Source organism: Phyllopteryx taeniolatus, chromosome 4 (assembly GCF_024500385.1).
Source record: "Phyllopteryx taeniolatus isolate TA_2022b chromosome 4, UOR_Ptae_1.2, whole genome shotgun sequence".
In the NCBI taxonomy this organism is placed as follows: domain Eukaryota; kingdom Metazoa; phylum Chordata; class Actinopteri; order Syngnathiformes; family Syngnathidae; genus Phyllopteryx; species Phyllopteryx taeniolatus.
The window spans coordinates 10,678,593-10,700,514 of record NC_084505.1 but is presented as its reverse complement, the minus strand read 5'-3'; the positions used below and the strand labels follow the sequence as shown (position 1 = coordinate 10,700,514).

At 40.1% G+C, this 21,922-nt stretch overlaps 1 protein-coding gene across 3 annotated transcripts; it reads right to left on the bottom strand.

Annotated features, from left to right (window-relative positions):
- Window positions 1-5,022: 5,022 nt before the first annotated feature.
- Window positions 5,023-21,292, bottom strand: clta (clathrin, light chain A). Of its 3 annotated transcripts, XM_061769375.1 has the most exons (7): window positions 20,989-21,292; window positions 20,113-20,141; window positions 17,319-17,436; window positions 15,186-15,297; window positions 12,487-12,540; window positions 8,693-8,728; window positions 5,023-5,998 (listed from the first exon to the last, which is right to left on the bottom strand). In XM_061769375.1, the coding sequence occupies exons 1-7, from the start codon at window positions 21,164-21,166 to the stop codon at window positions 5,827-5,829; spliced, it is 699 nt and encodes a 232-aa protein (XP_061625359.1). In that variant the 5' UTR covers window positions 21,167-21,292; the 3' UTR covers window positions 5,023-5,826. The 3 variants fall into 3 exon arrangements, with proteins under 3 accessions (XP_061625359.1, XP_061625360.1, XP_061625361.1); XM_061769376.1 differs by lacking the exon at window positions 8,693-8,728; XM_061769377.1 differs by lacking the exons at window positions 8,693-8,728; window positions 12,487-12,540 and having other exon boundaries at window positions 20,989-21,285.
- Window positions 21,293-21,922: the final 630 nt, after the last annotated feature.

Genomic DNA, 21,922 nt, shown 5'->3' with positions numbered 1-21,922 from the left:
CACGGTGTGTGCTTTGCGTGTCTCATCATTTTTCGACTATTGTTCAACTGTCGTATTGTATAACCATGTTTTGTATGCTGCATAAAACCCTAATAACACAGCTAAAAAAAAACACAGAGACAAATGAAATAGTCGGTTTTCAAGCTGCAAAAAGAGCTGTATGAATTATTAATCAAACAAATTATATAAAACAAACTAATCCACTATTAATTAAATACTTGATCATAATAATTCTATGACATAGTTAAATTCAAAACAGCACAGATAATAACCTGCTTTGCCCCTTGTACTCATCACTTTTTGAAATCAGAGAGAGTAGTTGATTTGAGGGCTACAAGGGTCTTCCAAAAATCCAAGACAAGAGCAAATATAAAGCAAATATGTTTCTCCGGTATAGGTGTTCATTTACGGAACAATTGTGAACATTTCAGCACAACAAAACCCCAAAACGCACTGCAAAAGTGGTGACGAATAATAAAAGCAATTAGAAAATTAAAACACTGAGACAAAAAAAACTCAAATAAAATCTAATTATATATATATATATATAAGAGAGAGAGAGAGAGAGAGTATATTTGTAGAAGGGTGATGAGGATGGAGCTGCCAGGCAAGAGAGCTCGAGGAAGACCAAAGAGAAGGTTGATAGATGTAAGGAGGGAAGAGTGCAGTTGGTGTTAGAGAGGAGGATGCAGTCTTGTAGCCCATTCCAGCCTTATTGAGGTCTACAATCTTGACCCTGATGTCCTTAGAAAGTTCTTTGGTCTTGCCCACGAGGGAGGGGTTGGTGTCAGATTGATTGATTCTGTGGATAGGTGTCTTTATATGGGTAACAACTTTGACATAGGCGTCTTTCATACAGAGTTGAGATTAGGAGTATATTCTTAAAGTGAGAGGACTAGTCTGTGGGAGCCAAAATTCTTTATTGTTGGAAGGGGATCAAATACGTAATTACTTAATAATACTATTTTCAATCAATTTTTTATCTTTTCTTAAATGTGATTTTATGGATTTTCTTCTAGATATTATGTCTCTCACTGCCAACATAAACCTCCCATTAAAATTAAAATCAGTGGGTAAACGTACAAAATCAGAGAATGATCAAATAATTATTTCCTCCACTGTATTACGAGTCGGTCGTGGTCTGCTAATTAAGTGGAGACGGTCTAAGTCAAAAATGAAATTTCATCTCCTTGGTTGGGAAAGGGTCAAATGAGGACAGAAACAGCACAATTGTCTTTATGTGTGTACTGGGCCTAAGCAAGGTCATGTATTCAAACATGGACAGGCCGGTATCTTCTGCTTGACCAAGCGTCTGCCCCCCCCCCCCCCTTGGTTTGTCTCACAGCAACATGATTCTATAATATCAGAGAGACACACACAGACAGGAACAAGGTAGCCTTTCTTATCCTCACACTATAAGAAAATGTATAGGAAGTTATAACTAACAGAATAGAACACAGACATTTTATAAATGCAAAGAAATATTTTTCTAACAAACACCAGTGACATCGCTGGTGACTACGTTTGAAAAGGCCATAAAAGATATAGTGGCCCCTCATATAGATAGCACATTATACCCTTTGCTTACCAAGCCGGTACAGGATGTGCAGGATGTACTTAGTCTGACCCCAAGTGTAAAATCAGCTTGAGAAACCAGAGGCTTAGTGATTTTGCAGATTTTCTTTCTGCTTGTAATACAAGTAAGATGCAGCCCCGCATTTTAATTGAATGTCTTGCATCTTTTTTTTTTAAATACCTGATCAGCTTTTAGAATTTCTCAAGACCGAGACAAAGATCATGGTGCCAATAATGCTTTATCAGCGTTTGTCCAGTAACTTCCTGGATCTCAATGTTAGGAAGAATAAATAAGTGAACATTGTTCAATCATAAAAATGAACTGGCCACGTGTTTGATTTACAGTAAAAGTTTGACGTGAACATGCATCCTGGTTGTAAAGCAAATTCAACAAAAGATAGTTATTGCGCCGCCTCCACTCCTTTCATGTCGGTGATACTATTTTATATCAGTCTTATGAACACCTTTTAACCATTCCTTTTATCTTCTGCTTCAATTGGACAAAAACTGCCTAAACAGCATTGTCTAAGTGTGCTCCAAGATAATTAGAGTGAAGCAGAGAGATTTGGGCTCTCATTGGGAGAAACAGGCGGCTGAATAAGCCACGAATTTATTACAAAATGTTTCATATCCTGTTTACCGTGTCTTTTATGACCTTGTCTTATGAGGTTAATATGATTTTGGGACTAAAAGCTGCAAGTTAATTGCCCTCACCGAGGTCAATGAAGTGGAGAGAGGTAAACGTTGTTTTGCCCTTTTATGGCACGTCATAACTAAACGACTGGTTCTCGACATGACGTAGCCAGAAAACATCTACGAATAAATGTCCCAATTTCTGGAAGCTGATTCTTCAGACAGATGAAGCCATGGTGTGCCAGTGTTATGACATACACATGAATTTCTGTAGTTAAGTGTAATAGTTAGGTGTACAGAGGGATATAGTCTGTGTTCACATTGAGACAAATCCTACAATGACCACAGTATAGATGGATAATAACATACAGTGAAAGCAATTGAAGACATTTTGAAAGGAGATATATTGAATATTTATCAGTGCCCAAATTAGTTGGCACAACTGGAGCCGATAGGGCATGCTTTTCACTTACTGAAGACGAAAGTGGAGGCGGCAAGCATATTACATGCACAGTTGACAGTGTTATGTACAATATTGTTACTCCACTATCAACAGGACTACAAAAAGAATGAATAATGTAGTATTGTATCTTTGTCTGTGGGAGCAGGTGCAGCTCCTACAAGGAAGAAGTATTTACATAGGCCAAGCCATTGATTTTTATCAGATAATGATCAAGAGCAGCGTGGAATCTGGTGCACGAGAAAAGATTCACTGGCATTTGTTCAAAACAAAGTCTTCTCTTGGTGAAACTGTAGCCCACAAAAGTGACTTTAACCCTCACATTTTTGTAAATAACCTGACGGTCCAGGGCTTGTGGATGCGCCGAGCCTGCATGTGTCGCTCTGAGGATCTTCAACTTTCTCAACTGGCTGAGATGTCAGCGTCATTGCTATTCGGCTTTCATCTGCATTTTGAACTACAGACAAAACCAAATGGAGATAAAAGGAGATGCATCGATTGAACACAATATATCAAAAGCATTAAAAAAAAAAAAAAAAAAACACTGACTACCTTGGATTTTTTTCTCTCTTAATTTTGAACTATAGATAAAAGCAATAGAGAGGAACAACATTTACATCTATGAGTAACATTTATTATAAAAGGCTACTGCTGTGGGCCTGCTTGGTTTTCTGTTGCGGTACCGGTAAGTTCAACTCACGATAGCTTGAAGCGAGTTGAATGTCCCCCTCTGACAAAACCCCTAGTCCCATCCAGACCCCTCTCAGTAAAAGTGATAGCTTCATTGCCTCATTTGTGAGCCTGCACCGAATCCGTTCTGCATAAATCGCCACTTGAAATGATAGTGAGAAATATTTCTAGTTTTATGTGAGAGCGGGTACCGTGATTGTTTCGTTCTCTAATGACCACTGTCTGGCCAGTAGCACAAACAATTCTGTGTGTTTAAAACAGACATACGCAGCAGACTTCAAAGTAATGACTACTTTGCAACCATGTAGTGGATAATGTAGTGGATAATGACCCCAGGGGTGCCAATATTTTTGAACATCACTATACTTATTATACTGTATTTTCATATATGTTTCAGTGACACGGCCCAAGCTTTTACATAGTATGCAGTATTCCTATATATTGTGTGCCCCTCACTCAAGTAGCTTTATAAGACGCCACACAGAAAGTCATATAGGCAAAAGTACAAACATCAGTACTGAAAAGTAGATATATAAAAGGAAATCCTCACCTCTTATCTCCGCCGTTTTGCCGCTTCACCACGGCGGCTGCAAGATTTTGTTCTCTTGCCGGCGGTTGAGGTCCCGATGGCCGTAGGAAAAATTGTTGGCCCCGCAGCGGGGTTTCGGCCTCTGCCTAACTACACCAATGTATCCAATGCTTTCTGCTACGTCTTTCGCAAAACACACCGGGTCGAAGTGATCAGCACAGAGTTTGGAACGCTTGCTAGGCACCCATAGCTGACCAAGTTTCTTCCCCTGTCGATTGAATTTCCCTATCCACTGGACACGTAATCCTTTTTCACTTGGAAAGCCAAAAAAACTCTTATTGCCACTGCCTGGACCATTTGTACAACCAAATGCTACATAATAAACCATCGTGAAATCACTAAATCATACAACAAATATATAAGGACGGGAACAACAGCACACAACGGCGAATGAACAGGCTGTTGGGCTCGTGTGACGTCACAGCGCCGGATGGAGCCGAAGACCGGAAGGCGCTACATGCAAAAAGCAGAAGGCACATTCTGAACCATATTTATCGATTTAACTGCTGTATATCTGCTATATAATCACTTTGAAATGGCAGATGTGGTTTGTAAAGGGGTTCTAGAGTTATCAAGAAAATGTTGAACGTTTTTGTCCTCTGACCTTTAATCTGAGTCCTTTTGGTACACCCTGGACTGGTCACATTCACACCTATGGGCAACTTAGTCCTCAATTAAGCTACCATGCATGTTTTCGGGATGTGGGAGGAAACTGGAGTACCCGGAGAAAACATCCAAATTCCACACAGGTATGGCCAGATTTGAACCTGGGTCCTCAGGACTGTGAGGCAGATGTGCTACCCAGTCACTCACCATGCTTCCTGGAAGGGGGGTAAGTAAAGGGGAGTGCATGTAAACACCACACAGTAATGCCAGAACAGAGAATTGAACCCCAAACTGGGAGGCAGACATGCTGCCCACTAGAGTTGGGTCAACATTTAACAAAGATACCTACTTGCAGACACTTCAAACCAGAACTACCTGATGTGCTCGTAATATGAGTTGCCGTTGATAAAGCATCAGCTTCGAAGGCAATCATTTGCAAATTAAATGCAAAGGAAAAACAGGACAACAGTTTTGATTCACTGTTTACTGATATTGAAACAAGTGGGCAATGGACATGCGTGGTCAAACAACAGTTGACTAATATCTAGTTCTCTCTAAAACCACAACTGTCAGATTCTACAACATGTAGGTTTTATATTCTGTATATATAGTGCCTTCTTTATATGTACATAGGTGAACATGGACAGTACACACACACATACTGAGATGTCACGTTTGAATTGTAATGTACTGGACCGTTCCTGACAGGAGGTGCTTTTCACAAGGAGATGCATAGATTGAACACAACAACCGGCACTACACAGACACTTCAAAAAACACTTGATGGATTTAGATTATTTTTTTTTAAATTATTATTTGGTCCTTAAACAGAACAAAAGAAAGAAAATCTGAGGACATTTTAAGTATGGATAATCACAATGTGATGCGATATAAAAAAAATGGTGGCTAAAACCATTAATCAAATCTTACAAGAGACCAGAAGTTTGAGGGGTTACAGCATGGCATGATGGGATTGGTATCATCTGCTGGCTATGTGGCCCCGAACAAGGACTTGCATTTCATTGGTCTGAGGACACATCATTAAAAAAATATGCTGTGACAAATCAGTGATTTGATGTTCCATGGCTAATCTTAACAGGTCTGTCAGGAGAAGAATACAGTACCCTTCCACTACAAAAAAAAAAGATGTGCGCGCTAAATGGGTATGGACAGAAGAGGAGTATGCCAACCTTTTCTTCAGAATACAGATGTGGTTCATCAGCTGTTGGTTGCATTTGCATTGATGTTAATTTTGGATTATATAAGGCGCAGTCTAGCGCACAAGCGGGGACTGCTTCAGGGAGATGAGGACGGAGCGCATGCGGGACACGTCTTTGGCCTGCTTGCTGGACTTGGGGTTGAAGTCGCACAGGCGAGCCACTCGCTCCCATTCCGTGCCGGGGTTGTTCTCGTCCATGTCTGAAATCATGGCCTCCTCGGCCGCCCTGCACCCAACAGGGGGACGGAGGGAAGGGGGAAATAGAAACTTGTCAAAGGCAGAAAAGGTGATATACAGATGAGAACAAATATATTTAACGGCTCTGAGAGATACTCCTCTGCTGATAACCAAGTAGCGCAAGTCCCAATGGGAATGCGGGTATTCATTTGCCAGCGATATTAAATGTAGCTCAGCTTTTGTCTTGGAACCATGATGAGACAAATCAACAATCTGAAAGTTGATGTTTGTAGTTAGGCTCAGAAAGTACGTTTACAATTTCTTTCTGGGTCATTTAAATACGTACCAACCTAATGTTAGAAAACTGAACTAGATATTTATTTTTTTTACTGAATAGATGAGAATGGCATGTGTAATTGTCACAAAAGTGTGAAGTACAGTTAAAGTATGTTTATTTGCTATCAGTTATTTCTAAGCTTTTTAAAAAAAAAAAATAAATAAAAAAAAAAAAAAATCCTCCAATGTCTTCTTATGCAAGCACCGCATCATGCAGAAACGAGACTATTTCTGATTCAATCATTTGGTTCAGCAGAGGCTACCAGAGAGCAAAACCACAGATTTTAGCATTCTACTTACAAGGAAAGACATAACAGAATTGTAATTACCCCAATACTCTTCCTTTACATAACAGTGCAGTTACTTGTATTTGTAATTGGGTACAACAGAAAGGTTTGTATTAAAAACTGATGAAACATCCAACAAGAAAAAGTGGCACTTGTAGGTGTGGAAAGCTATTTTGGTGTTTCAAGCTATTCTGTGGCTGCATGATTCTAATTTCTAGACATTGCAGGAGCTAGTTATCGTGATGACACTCTCATCACTATAGCTGCCCGTTTAAAACGAAACACCACTGCCGAGTGTTTTGTTTGTTGCTTTTAACAAAGTCCACACAGAGTGGAAGCAATGCTGGGCCTTAGCCATGCATGGAGCTGGAGAGCAGGTGTTTTGAAGAGGTGGCATCATTTAGTTGGAGTTGACGCGTACCATAATTGTGTTATATAATAATAGTGTTCCCAAACTAAAACATACTGTATGTACATTAAACATTAAGCACAACATGGGAATAGTTGTAGTTGCATTTTTGAATAGGTGCCACTATGTTATAGAACATTAAGGTAGAAACAGATAAACCTTAAGCCTGACCCACATACAAATACTGTATTTACACCAACCTCCAAGGTCAACTACTAACTACAACATCACAAAGCAAAATGGGAATGAGGAGCAAATCAAACTTCACTGTCACAACGAACACAATTCACATCACGAAAGGGGCAATACATACAATACGTGAAAAAGTATTGGCTCACTTTGCAAATTCTTATATTCCTGCATGCTTTCCCCACTTTAATGTTTAGGATCATCAAACAAATGTAAATACTCGAAAAAACATAACCCATGTATTAAAAAAAAAAAAAAAAAAAAAAAAAAGCCGTTTTAAAATGATCTTGTTTGGGGGGGGGGGGGGGGGGAAATATTCAAAGCTACCCTGTGTTAAATCATCATTTAACTGTGGCTTATATTTTTGGGGTTCATATTAAAGTTCGCATATTTTTGCTATTTAGACCTCGACAGAGTGACTCTCTAACATGGATTTACTATAAAAGTGTCAAATTTCATTTTAAAAAAGCATCTTGGTTTTGTCATTTGAGTGTACAGAAAAGGCCTCGCTGACAGCTACTTCTGTTTGACAGTCTTGTATCTGCTTTGTCCATATTTGCTAAGACCGCCCCCTTTCCTCTGATTGGTTGCTTCCGTGTAGAAGACCCACTTATGAGAGCACGTCTTTTGTTATTTTGACTGCACTGGCTCAGGAGCAGAAAGGCAAGGCAGAGAGCTTCGCTAGTGAAATAAATAAGCTTGGGAAATTCGAATGACTTGACTTAAGGCCTCTCGGCAGAAAACATGTCAGGAACGGAGGAATGTGTGGACGATTTTAATTCATATTTCACGTTTCCTGAGGCACCACAGAGCCAATATTACATCCCAAACACTAGAAAAAGTTGGTTTGGTAAAATATGGGACTTTTACTGACCAAACTCAAGCCTCTGAAGCGCAATTGGGTTCTGCAGCAGGATAATGATCCAAAACACACCAGCAAGTCAACTGTTGAATGACTTAAAAAACTAAATGGCTTTGGAGTGGCCTAGTCAAAGTCCAGACTTGAATCCGATTGAAATACTGTGGCAGGACCTTAAAAAGGCAATGCATGCTCGAAAGCCATCCATTGTTGCTGAATTAAAAAATTCTGCAAAGGAGAGTGGGCCAAAATATCTCTACAGAGATGTGAAGGAATCATTACCAGTCATAGAAACATTTGTTCCTGCTGAGGATGGCCCAACCAGTTATTAGGTTTCGGGGGCCATTAGTTTTTCATACAGGGCCAGGAAGCTTTGAATAGGTTTTTTTTCATAAATAAAATTACCATTTACAAGCTGCATCTTATGTTTACTTGGGTTACCTTTCTCTGATATTTACATGTTTGATTATCTTAAACATTAAGGTAAGGACACTATGCAAATAAAATACGAATTTGAGAAGGGGGTCAATACTTTTTCACAGCACTGTACAAAGATATTGAACCGGGGAATATACAGTACGGGGCTAGTACACAAAGCTTAATCAAAAATCGCACCCCATAAGCACCATGAATTTAAATGGACATTTGGTTTTGTTACTTAACTGGTCGAGGCGGTAGCAAGGATGGTTAATGTGTGTGCTTTAAAGGTGCATAGAAAAGAAAGGAGGGAGAAATAGTTTCACAGGTCAGAATTAAGAGAAAAAAGGGAGGGAGCCAAAATGAAAGACAACCCAAAAAATGACCAATGTAGATGTTTTAAGCCATCATGCAAAAAGTGCTTTTTTTTTTTTTTCCCCTCAGCCATTCTAAAGTTACAGCATGATCAGTGAGCAGCCTTCAGTTTGCTTATTGGGAAGCTCATCTTTGTCATTTGTTTGCTACACACAAGGACACTGTGGTTTCCATGATGGAGGGAAACTGATTAAAAAGGCAGGTCAAAGCAAAACACTAAAATAAGCAAATCTACACTGTTGTTTAACACTACTTGTGCAAATTAGTTGGATACCTGATTTCAAAATTGCTATTTGTTCCATTGCTGACAGGTAATTCTGTGTACTTACCGGTATACGGCATTGAGGTGCGCATACTAATACATTTACACAAAAAAAAGAAAAAAAACTTACAAAATACAGTTACAAAAACTTACAAAATTTAGTTATTATTATAAATGACAATGACAAATGACTGCCAATTAGCCACTGCTCAGAGCTATATTCGTTAAAAAAGGTAAGCATGCACACCACAATGCAGGCTGAAGAGTATTGAAACCAACAGAATGTAAAAGCAAAGGCTGCACAGGTCAAACGACTGTTTGGCATGTCCTTTTTGAAGCAGTTGTGTAAAAATCTTTGCTCTAAGGCTACGTTCACACTGCAGGGCAAGACGCCCAATTCTGATTTGATTTTGTTAAATCCAATCTTTTTATGTAGTTGTTCACATTATAAAAACAAACGCGACTCCCACTGAGGGTAGAACGCGCCCGTGACGTCAACGATAAAGGGAAAAAAATGACGTGACTTAAAAAAAAATGTTTTCATTCATATTTCTATATTTGAGTGCATTAGATTAAATGACACATTGCTGTGTACACCTGAAGTTCGTCTCTTCAGAGTAGCCATAGCTCTCCAGCCCTCCCTGTGCCCCCAAATGTAATCTGTTGGGATGGGCGTTAGCTTCAATCTGAAGAGTGATACAGGAAATGCAGCTGGGGTACATTGTTTCCATTCATAGTTATCATACAAGGAGGTAAGTATATAACAGTCCGAGCTGCTCCACGTTGTTTGAAGGGTTATAATTTACCGTAAATTCTGTGCTATTCTTATTTGCATGTACAAACAGGTCCTTATGATGGTCTGTTGTTGTTATGTTACAGTTGTTCACTCCATATTAATTACATTAATTACATCGCAGTGGACCCTGCGATGTGAGTATTGCGCACACATACATTGCGATGACAATGCTCAAACGACCTGCCCCAAGTGGAGGAGTTCAAGTATCTTGGGGTCTTTTTCACGAGTGAGGGAAGAATGGAACGGGAGATCGACAGGCGGATCGGTGCAGCGTCTGCAGTGATGCGGACTTTGTATCGATCCGTTGTGGTAAAGAAGGAGCGAAGCCGAAAGGCGAAGTTCTCGATTTACCGGTCGATCTACGTTCCCACCCTCACCTATGGTCACGAGCTGTGGGTCGTGACCGAAAGAACGAGATCCCGGATACAAGCAGCCGAAATGAGTTTCTTCCGCAGGGTGTCCGGGCTCTCCCTTAGAGATAGGGTGAGAAGGTCGATCATCCAGGAGGATCTCAGAGTAGAGCCGTTACTCCTTCACATCGAGAGGAGCCAGATGAGGTGACTGGGGCATCTGATTCGGATGCCTCCCGGACGCCTCCCTGGTGAGGTGTTCTGGGCACGTCCCACCGGGAGGAGACCCCGGGGACGACCCAGGACACGCTGGAGAGACTACATCCTTCGGCTGGCCTGGGAACGCCTCGGGATCCCCCCGGAAGAGATGGATGAAGTGGCTGGGGAAAGGGAAGTCTGGGCGTCCCTGCTGAAGCTACTGCCCCCGCGACCCGACCTCGGATAAGCGGTAGAAGATGGATGGATCTTTTGTCAAAAGACACCAGCCATAAAGAAAACTATTTTAGCAAGTTCAGCTTCAATCAATCATGTAACCAAACCATAGTAATAGTTGTTAACGTAGCATACACAGCAAAAGAGCTGAACTGTTTTCCGGGTATGGTCACATGCATATTGCGGATTGAGAACAGTTTCTCTTTTACAATGCTGACTTCGAGGCATTTTAGTGTTCAGTCTTTCCCAACGACAGTTTGACAGTGGACAGCCGGAGCCGGGATTCAAACCGCCAATCCTTCACTCAGTGGACAACCCGCTCTACCAACTGAGCCAAAGCCACCTAATAGTGAGGATATTGGTTGTTTTGTGGGTCCCCAAATTATAAAAGATGACATGCAAGGAAGATGTAACTCAGGCAACCAAAGCAAAAAAGTTCAAGAACTAAGCCAACCCATTTGGGGGGGGGGGGGGGGGGGGGGGCGAGAATACATTGTATTTTGCAGCACTAGTCAAAACACGATACATTGGTTAATATTGCGATTGTGGAATAAGAATGAAATGGAATAATTCCTCAACGTATGGGGGCCACCATGTCGTCAGCCACAGACCGGAAGTGATGATGAAACTACTGTAGTATCTGTACTACTTTGCCTGCTGTATCTGAGTAAGCCTGGTTTATTAAAAATGGATCACTCGAAACTGAAACTGTGTCAGACTTTCAGCATCAAAAGGTAAGTGTGCAGATTCATTTTTGTCTATAATAGTGGCTTTGAAAAGTAGTTCGCCAGCCGTCACCAGCCTACTGGGCACTTGCCTGTAGCTGCTAGCCATTTGCAGCTAATGCTGACGAATGGCACCGTATTATACAAATTTAGTCCATGACAGCATAATACGTTAGTGTGATGGAACATGATTTCGTGATGATGTGTTAACGTTGGTGGCAACAGTGTATGATGGCAACATAAGGTGGGATACCAACAATGACGCAAGAAGAGTTGCTTGAGTCGCACGCCCGCCATCAGCTCTGTCCGATGTGTAGCTTGTCATAGCAGAATATTTACCAAGTCTGTCGGGTTTTGTTAGTAAATAAATCACATTCATACGAAGTCGCACAATCGTGATCGTGAAAAGACAAACATGGGTCAGGCCCTGTAGGTGAGAAGATGCAGAGCTGCCAACCTATAGAAATTAACTTCTAGAACAATTTGTCTGAATTTCTATATTTCCAAAGTTTGCCCCCCAAATTCATTTATGAAATTTTCATCACGGTGGCCGTACACAGCGCCGTACTGGACGGTAATATCGGATGCTGGACCCCCACGCCAGTCCTTTTTTTGGAGGAGAATAAATACTTCATAGATTTAAGTAAACAGCATCAGATAAAGAGTTTGACTAATATTATAACACAACTGCTTCAAAACATCCTAAACAAGACTATATCGTAAATTAATTTTGGGCCAATTCCATTCTTAAGAAGTAATTTAAAAAAAAAAAAAAAAAAAAAGCGAGCGACAAGGGTTTTTCTTTTTTTTTCCCCTTTGGCTAAACTAAAACAATTGCTTTACAAGTATCAAAGTGAATGAGTGATAACTTGCACCCACAATTGCATGCAGTAAGTAGCATTCCTCTCATGTACAATCTTGATGACAAGCGCAATGATGATGAGCTATGCTGGATGGGATAAAGACTGATGAAAAACTACAATGTCCTCACTCATGAGATTAATATGATACCACATGGTTGGATTGTGGTTGAAAATGGAAAGAAAAAAAAACTTAAAAAGCACAAATAAGAACAAATGATGTTAGCTGGAGCAACATACACATAACCAATGAGCTCAGAGAAGGGCTGCTTGTAGAAGTCTTCGTCGAGCACCCTGGACAAACATCCGCCCACGCGACAGAGCAGCAAAGGGGCAGAGAGAAAAGAGAGCAATAAAATGGAGAAGAAGATGGAAACAAGTATTATAGTACAGTACAATCAACATGTGGCATAATGGTCTTGGGCTTTGAAATTCATGTTGATTAGAATGTGACTCAGAGACACCACACTCAATTTGATTGGGCATAAATGTCATATGGTATAAGACAGTTGAATATTTTCATCGTAGTTTTCTATGGTTGGCTGGTGCTGTACTATTTTAAACTAGGAAATGTTTGTAATGAATACTACAATACCATATACAGTCAACTTTCATTATCTGCAGGGGAGAGGGACCAAGAAATTCACCAAATAGCAAACGTGAAAAAAGTACACACCTTTCAATTGACACTTCCATAGGTCAAACCCTAAATATACTTCTATGACCTCAAAACACGAATGTACTTTCAAACTCATAGTACGATACATTGGTGCCTTGAGATAGGAGTTTAATATGTTCCGTGACCATGCTCGTTTCTCAAGACACAAAGTGGGTACGGAAAGTATTCAGCCCCCCTTAAATTTGTCACTCTTTTTTATATTGCAGCCATTTGCTAAAATCATTTAAGTTATTTCTTTCCACATTAATGTAGACACAGCACCCCATATTGACAGAAAAAAATTAATTGTTGAAATTTTTGCAGATTTATTACAAAAGAAAAACTGAAATATCACACAGCCATAAGTATTCAGACCCTTTGCTCAGTATTTAGTAGAAGCACCATTTTGAGCTAATACAGCCATGGTGCAAGTTTTTCCACACGTGGATTTGGGGATCATCTGTCCTTCCTCCTTGCAGATCCTCTCCAGTTCTGTCAGGTTGGATGGTGAACGTTGGTGGACAGCCATTTTCAGGTCTTTCCAGAGATGCTCAATTGGGTTTAAGTCAGGGCTGTGGCTGGGCCATTCAAAAACAGTCACGGAGTTGTTCTGAATCCACTCCTTCGGTATTTTAGCTGTGTGCTTAGTCTCATTGTCTTTTTTGAAGGTGAACCTTCGGCCCAGTCCGAGGTTCCGAGCACTCTGGAGAAGGTTTTCGTCCAGGATATCCCTGTACTTGGCCGCATTCATCTTTTCTTCGATTGCAACCAGTCTCCCTGTCCCTGCAGCTGAAAAACACACCCAGAGTATGATGCTTCCACAACCATGCTTCACTGTTGGGACTGTATTGGACAGATGATGAGCATGCCACATATTTCTCACCATCTTGGACTCCTTCAGGTGTTTTTTTTTTTTTTGCAAACTCCATGCGGGCTTTCATGTGTCTTGCACTGAGGAGAGGGTTCCGTCGGGCGACTCTGCCATAAAGCCGCGACTGGTGGAGGGCTGCAGTGATGGTTGACTTTCTAGAACTTTCTCCCATCTCCCGACTGCATCGCTTGAGCTCAGCCACAGTGATCTTTGGGTTCTTCTTTACCTTTCTCACCAAGGCTCTTCTCCCCCCGTTGCACAGTTTGGCTGGACGGCCAGCTCTAGGAAGGGTTCTGATCGTCCCAAATGTCTTCCATTTCAGCATTATGGCGGTTACTGTGCTCTTAGGAACCTTAAGTGCTTCAGAAATGTTTTTGTAACCTTGGCCAGATCTGTGCCTTGCCACAATTCTGTCTCTGAGCTCTTCAGGCAGTTTCTTTGACCTCATGATTCTCATTTGCTCTGACATGGACTGTGAGCTGTAAGGTCTTATCTAGACAGGGGTGTGGCTTTCCTAATCAAGTCCAGTCAGTATAATCAAACAAAGCTGGACTCCAATGAAGGTGTAGAACCATTTTAAGGATGATCAGAAGAAATGGACAGAACCAGCGTTGAATATATGAGTGTCACAGCAAAGGGTCTGAATACTTATGGCTGTGTGATATTTCAGTTTTTCTTTTTTAATCAATCAGCAAAAATTTCAACAATTACTTTTGTTTCTGTCAATATGGGGTGCTGTGTGTACATTGAGGAAAAACATTTACATAAATTATTTTAACAAATGGCTGCAATATAAAGAGTGAAAAATTTAAGGGGGGGTCTGAAAACTTTCTGATTTTCCTCATTTTTTTTTTTTAAATGTATTTTTCCCCCCCCAAAAAAATTGCACTCAGCGGTAGCATACAGTATAAAAATACACAGAGGTAGCACTGTCCACATAACCCTCAAACATGGAAATTGTGAGCACAAAACAATTGTACCTAATGTATTGTCATTCCTTGTTGTTCTGTGGTCAATTGGCAAACCAACTTAATAGCACATTACTGTTACTATCCTCCAACTGCAACGAAACCAATGTGAAGGGATGGTGCCTGGATGTGAAATGTGCTGCCATCAAGTGGTAAGAGTCTGAAGCGCACTCGGGTCTCAAATTTTGCTTGTCTCAAAACAAAAGAATTGGTCAAGTGACAGCTTGTGTCTTGAAAAACTCGTAAGTCAAGACGCTCATATCTCAAGGTACCGCTGCATTATCTTAAAAAAATATAACGGCTTACAGCTAAGGAAGTTAGTCTCCTCAAACACTTCTCACAATTTCTAAGGGGATAAATGAAGTTACCCTTAAATGTACAGGTAGTTATTGTGATGACCAATAAGATCCCCCGAGTTGTAAGCAATCTTTGAAGCCAGTACCTGTTATTGGCTTTGGTTTTCTCCAGTTGCTCATTTTGTCTGGCATGCCACTCCTCCAGTTCCACCTTGGCCTTTGTCTTCCATTCAGACTCCTGCTTACGAGAGTTATCATCTGGCCAAGAAGTAAAGAACATAGAGATCAGATTTAGTGAAGGGATTTGACCAGATATTTAACCAATCTGGGAAGTACAGGCATAGATCATTTTACACTTGAAACTATGTGGATGCACATGTCATGGAACCAATGAGTCCCAGCCCTGAAACAATGAATCCCTGCAATTTATCATCACAGATACGAAACAGTAATCCTCTACTATATCACGATTCTTGCTTCGCAGTCCTGCTATATTACACATTTTTATTGTAGTTGTTACGCTCTTTTATACAGTTCGTACAATATTTTTGTTATCATTGCTCCCTTTCAATATATTGTATTTAGGCCTGCCACAATAGCAAATATTTTGTCAGAATATATTTTCCCTAAAATTCATGATAAACAATAGTATTGTGTTTTTGTTTTGTTTTTTTAATGCCACTGATATAATGATATTAGAGCATAATTAAGAATTGTACACATTTTACAAATTCTGCCCTGGTAATCAAACATGAGCACAACTGTGTAACATTCTCTCATTTATGTACTGGTAATAAACGTTGGGTTGCATTTCACAATAAGGGCAAGAACAATGAGAACTATTTTCTATACTGTTTGTACAATATTGTTGTGTTATCCATTGCTCTTGGTCTCTCTCAATACATTACATTTAGGCCTGCCACGATAGCAAATTTTCCCAAAACTATCACGATAGACGATAGTATCGGTGATGTTTTCTTTTTAGAAAATAATTCAAGTACATATTTTTAAGAGCAATTAACTTTTGTCACTGTCAGCCAACTATCAGCCTATAAATCGTCACTGCAAACAGGAAGGTGCTCAGGGCTGATCCCTGATGCAGTCTCACCTCCACCTTAAATTCCTCTGTCACACATACAGTACACCTCACCACTTTTCTGCTGCCCTCATACATGTCCTGTACTATTGTAACATACTTCTCTGCCACTCCAAACGTCCGCATGCAGTACCACAGTTCCTCTCTAGGTACTCTGTCATAGGCTTTCTCTAGATCTACAAAGACACAATCTAGCTCCTTCTGACCTTCTCAGTACTTGATCAACACCCTCAAGGCAAATAATATATCTGGGGTACTCTTTCTAGGCATGAAACTATACTGTTGCTCACAAATACTCACTTCTGTCCTGAGTCTAGCCTCCAATACTCATTCCTATAACTTCACTGTGAGGCTCATCAACTTTATTCCTCTATAAGATTCAATACTCAATTTTCTGCCATTTCTCAGGCATCTTCTTGCCCACTAGAATTCTGTTGAACAAGCTGGTCCAAAACTCCACAGCCACCTCTCCTAGATGCTTCCATTCCTCCACAGGACCAACTGCCTTTTCATTTTTTATCCTCAAAACTCAACCTCTTTCAACCAGATAATCAAGACAATAGCGCCAGCTTCTGGTGTGACAACGACAATGCTTTCAACACAATGGGGTAGGAGGAGTGAGTCAGGTGGTTCAACTTCACATTCCTGGGCCAGCATTACGACTATCCTAACACTCAGGTGACAACTCGCCTTTGTTACATCTCTGACATGACTTTCCAAGGAGGAAAATTAGCAGGTTCCCATTCCAGATCGTGGCATTTAAATAGAATAGCGACACAGGAAAATGCAGGCTTGTTAAGGTAGTGTGACAGACAAATAACGGAGTATATTTTGCACAAATTAATCGGGATACTGAGAGTTTGTTACATGCATTGCATACAACTCAAATCTATGGCCAAGGTTTGTCTGCCTCCACCATTTGTTTCCAATCCAATGGTTTTAACACAGAAAAGTCTAACAAGGTCAGATTAAGGTGTTTATAGGCATTATAAAGTCTGGTTACAATCGATTAAATGCAACAATTAGCTTTTGTTTAGTGCGAAAATTGACAGGTTGGCACTGAGGAATGAAGTGTAATTTGTTTCCATGTTTTAAGTTTTGCACTGACTGACAAGTTAAACATCTTGGCTGGAATTAACACTCGTTGATTTAGATAATTGCGCGCCTCTTCTTCTGGGCTTACCAAGCATCTCCAGTCTATCTCTTTGCTCCTCCCTCCATTTGCGAAGGCTTTCAGGTTCTGCCTGCAGGCGGTCTGCATTGGAAATTGCTGCATAGGCATCAGATGGGCCGTTGCTTTCCTAAGAAACATGATATACATAGTAGTGACAACCCATACCTTCTTGCAATTCTAATCACTCCAACGAAGATGTCAGAGTTCCAGTCCTATTTCTTGCAGTTTCTGTCCCTGCCACCAATCCACTTTGCAAAGTGTACGTTGCTGGCTCTCTCTAAAAACATTATTAGTGCCATTTATTGTTCTTCACTTACTGACCAAAGGAAGTCCTGACAGTGCAAAAAGCAGCAATGTTGCAATGACAGCAAAGGAAAGGGAAATTGGGAAGGTTCTAGCAGCCAGATATATTTCAAACAAAGTGAATGAAAGTATATACAGAAGTGTAAGTTTTACTTCATGAGGGCAAACTTTACATTAACAAGAACAAAGGGTTTTAAAAGCAATCATTAGGCCTGCCATGATAATCACTATAGCGACTTATTAGTCGTTAGATAAAATGGACATGATAGTTTTTCCGGACTCGATAATTTATCATTGTGATGAGCTGACAGAGTTGGACGGCTGTGTCATTAGCAGCTAGTTGGGTTCATGGAAGGCCGGCATATCGGTACACTCTTGCCGGTGTTGACTGCGTCCAATACTCCACAGCCTTGCTCCATGCGCAGCGGGTAGATTCACACAACAGAGACACTTAAGAGATTAAGGGGAAGTTAACTGTTTGTTGTTGCGAGCCAACAAGCTACCCTGCCAGCTAAGGAGCTAGTGAGTTGAGCTCAACAGCTCACCCCACTACTGCGTTGTTATTTAAAACATCAGCGTTTCGCTCCGCGTTGCTGTGCATGTTAGTCCCCAATTAACACAAACATGGGAACGTTAACCGTTTATTAAACACAACCTTAGTTACACACGTTATTCAGCCAGTAGTTGACGGCAGCAAACATCAATGGATATTTGATTGACAGGTGAAGGGCTCATCTCCTGGCTACCAACCACAAAGTAGCTGGGTTTACATGGACTTTTTTTCGTCATTCCGATTGAAATCCTTTCTATTGAAGATCTCTCGTAAGGCGGCACGGCCTGTTTATTCTGATTGAGGTGTTTATATGAAGCATTTTCTTTCGGTTTCGGCTTCTAAACCGATTAGAATCTGAATAGAAGGCGCCACGTAAACCATGCTAGTCTTGCAGCTCTTTATTTCAGACCCAGGGGGATCCATATCATAGAGTAAAGAAAAAATATTTAATAGAGAAATTAGAAAGTAAATAAAAATCACAATAAATAAAATAAGGGTGGGCCTTATTTTTCATGATTTGAGAGACAAAAAAAAACATGAGCGTTCATCGTGATAGTTTTTGGACAACTATATCGTCTTAAAAAAATTATCGTGACAGGCCTAGCAATCATGTTCTTTGAATAAATGATTGTACATGATAATTACAGTACATGAATTATCATTATCAACTTCTGAGATGCATGAAAACAGACTACAGAACCACATTCACCAAGCAGTATAGTTCATTGCACATTTCTATTGTCAAAAATTGTTAAATTTGAATGAATTGTATCAAAAAACAAACAAGGCTTGTATTAAAAATTTTATTCAAATTGTGTATTTCTCATAATAAATATGATAAGAGGAACGAGTGCCCCTTGTTCATGGTGTCAGTACGTACTTTGTTGAACTGATCGGCAGATGGTGCCACTGTCAAAGCTGGTATGATTTTTATGTAGCTGTTGCAATCTTTAATGTAGTGATCCTATCTGAACAGTACTTACGGTACTACCTGGGGGAATTGTGGTAATTGTGTGACTGCATGCAATTACCAGAACTATCATGAGATAAAGAACCTGTTAAAATTCAGGAATGACTTCCTGTTTTAAGCTTGTAGCCTTTTATTACGAAGGGTACTCAATGGAACAGCATTTTGACATGAAAAGTAACTTCACTGGCAATTTGTTTAAAAAAACATTTTAATGGATGGGACTAATTGCTATAAAACGCTGATTCCTTTCCCGATTTTCACCAATGATGCAAGGTTAGTGCTTGTGATACTATGAGACGTTTATGTGAATTTTGTCCCAATTCATTGTGATGCAAAGTTGCTACGGTGAAGTTTAAGCTCAATGTTAAGCTTGTTTTTCTGTCATCGGCGGTTACATTGGTTTGAAGACTAAAATAAACGCTAAAAACCATCAGTGCAAAAAAAAATAAAAAGTGCATTTACCTTGTTAGCTGTCTCAATATTGGCATCGACGCATTTTATTGTTTCACTCACCCAGTTGACTGAGAATTAACTTGACTGAAGCTCCGCGCGGTGTAGGCTTAGGCTCGGCGCGCGTCAGATGCTACCCATCTGAAAGCCTCCTTTGCACAATATAATCTTACTCCATGTGTTGCACTGAGGCGACTGGTCATTCATTTTAACCAAGTTAAAACACACTTTTGCTCGCCGCCGTTGAGCACAAGCACGTCTTTGTGCGCATTCTTCTTCATTGGTTTTCGCCACTTCTTCTTCAGGGTGGGGGGACTGTAGGCATCGAAACGGGGAACCAAAATTTTTCAATTTGAACGATTCCGGGAGAACCGGAACGTTACTCCCGGTACCAATCAGTTCTCGATTCCCAACTCTAATGCCAAAACCATCAAACATTTGCTGATCTGGAGTTGTTTTAAAAAATAAATAAATAAATAAATAAAAAATAAGTAATAATCTTTGAAAATAATGTGAAGACTAGTTACCCCATGGAATTCTCCATTGACAGCACCATCTACAAAGACAACAGGAAATGTTCCATTAGAAACCAAGCAGACAGACAATGTTCTTCTAACCTAGATGAGTGTCAACACCTCTGCAGAAATATGATCAGTGAAGTGCACAGACATACAATCAAATTAAAGACCTTGTTTTAGGCCACTTCAATCTAATATTTTCTCTTTTCACTAACGTGACCATTATGAGCTAGCAATATGGGCTCAACGTTCAATTACAATAATTATGTAATTTGTGATTTTATTACTATACACTGTATAAAATTTGTATTTCATATCAAACGTCTTTATTGTGAATGCAGACTGGCTACAAATTGGTCAAAATTATCCCAAGAACATACAGCAAACTCTGAAGGGCAGATTTGAGGATTAGCTGGAGTTTTGGAGGAATAATTAATTTTTTAAAATTAAATATAAATGCTAACACGCAAAGCTTTTTTTGTTTGTTTTAAGAAAAAAATATTATAAAATCATAGTTTTGTTAGCAGGCTAACAGTCAAGTCCAGTTTATTTGTATATCCCTTAATCACTAGAGTCTCAAAGGGCTTCACGGGCCCACAGTTGGCAATGATTGACGACAGTAACACGGCTTAATTCATTTCACTTCCCACTTAAGGTGTGAGTAGTACACAAGGCCGTTACTTTTAAAAAATAAATAAGTAAAAAAATAAAAATAAAAAAGTCACGTTTAACGTTTCTCATCCTTATTAGTGGTTGTGTGTTGTCAGGGGAAGAGTGTCAGGTTAGCTTAACACGGCTAATGCTTGAATGCAGGACAGCATTTAATCAACTTTTATCAAGGATGTGAGAGCAAACTGTCCTCAGTTTATGGCGGTAGTCACCCACCGTTGGAATCTCCCAACGACGAAGGAACCTCTCCACTGTCCAGGATGCTGAAGCCTTCGTCGTTTTCGATCCCCGCGATTTCGCTCTCTTGTTGGGCCAAAAAAGCCGCAGCAGGGTCCTCGTCTGAGCCCACGCCATTTCCAGTAGCCGGTGTGTTGAGCATGTCAAAATCATCCATGTTGTCTTTGTATCTGTCGGAAATTTACAAATATTCAAAAAGTGCAGATCTTGACCAAAGAGCAATCAGCTGAAAGGGAAGGACACGCGAGGGGAAAAAAAAGAAACTTCGAGACAAACGGAAATTAACCCGTAGCAAATGAAAAGCCAGGAAATATGACTGATTGGAGTCAGAACCAATCGGAGAACCCGTGCCTGAACCAGTGTCCAATCAAATACAAATGCCCACCCAGATGCAGTGCTCGTGACCTGTGCGTTCGTGATGGGCACGGCAGTTCTTTTGAGCGTACTGAATCATTCGAATCAGTTCATTAAAAAGATTCGTTCACCGAATCGTTCAGTTCTTTTTCACAAACTCCTTCAAGTACTTCCTCATTCATTTAATGATCCATTCCTGAGGTTCACGTTCACCGAAGGACTATGCGTTGTTGTTGTCATGTATTGTAAACTAGGAAAAGTGGGGAGATTATTATTATGAACGAAACAACACTACTCTGCGTGCTGTCACAACTTTGATTAAAAAAAAAATATGAAAATCATTCAACACTGTCAAATCCAGAAATTACATAAGGACATAATATCACTTAGCCATATTATTTGGACGTCTTACCATCCTGCCTAACTACCAGCCTATTGGTATGAAATTTGAAATACACAATAACATTATTCTATAGATTGAATACGTTCCTGCATTATTTCCCATCTTAATTAACCGTCAACTTATTTCAAGACTTCATTAGATTTCTGGGTGTTCTTT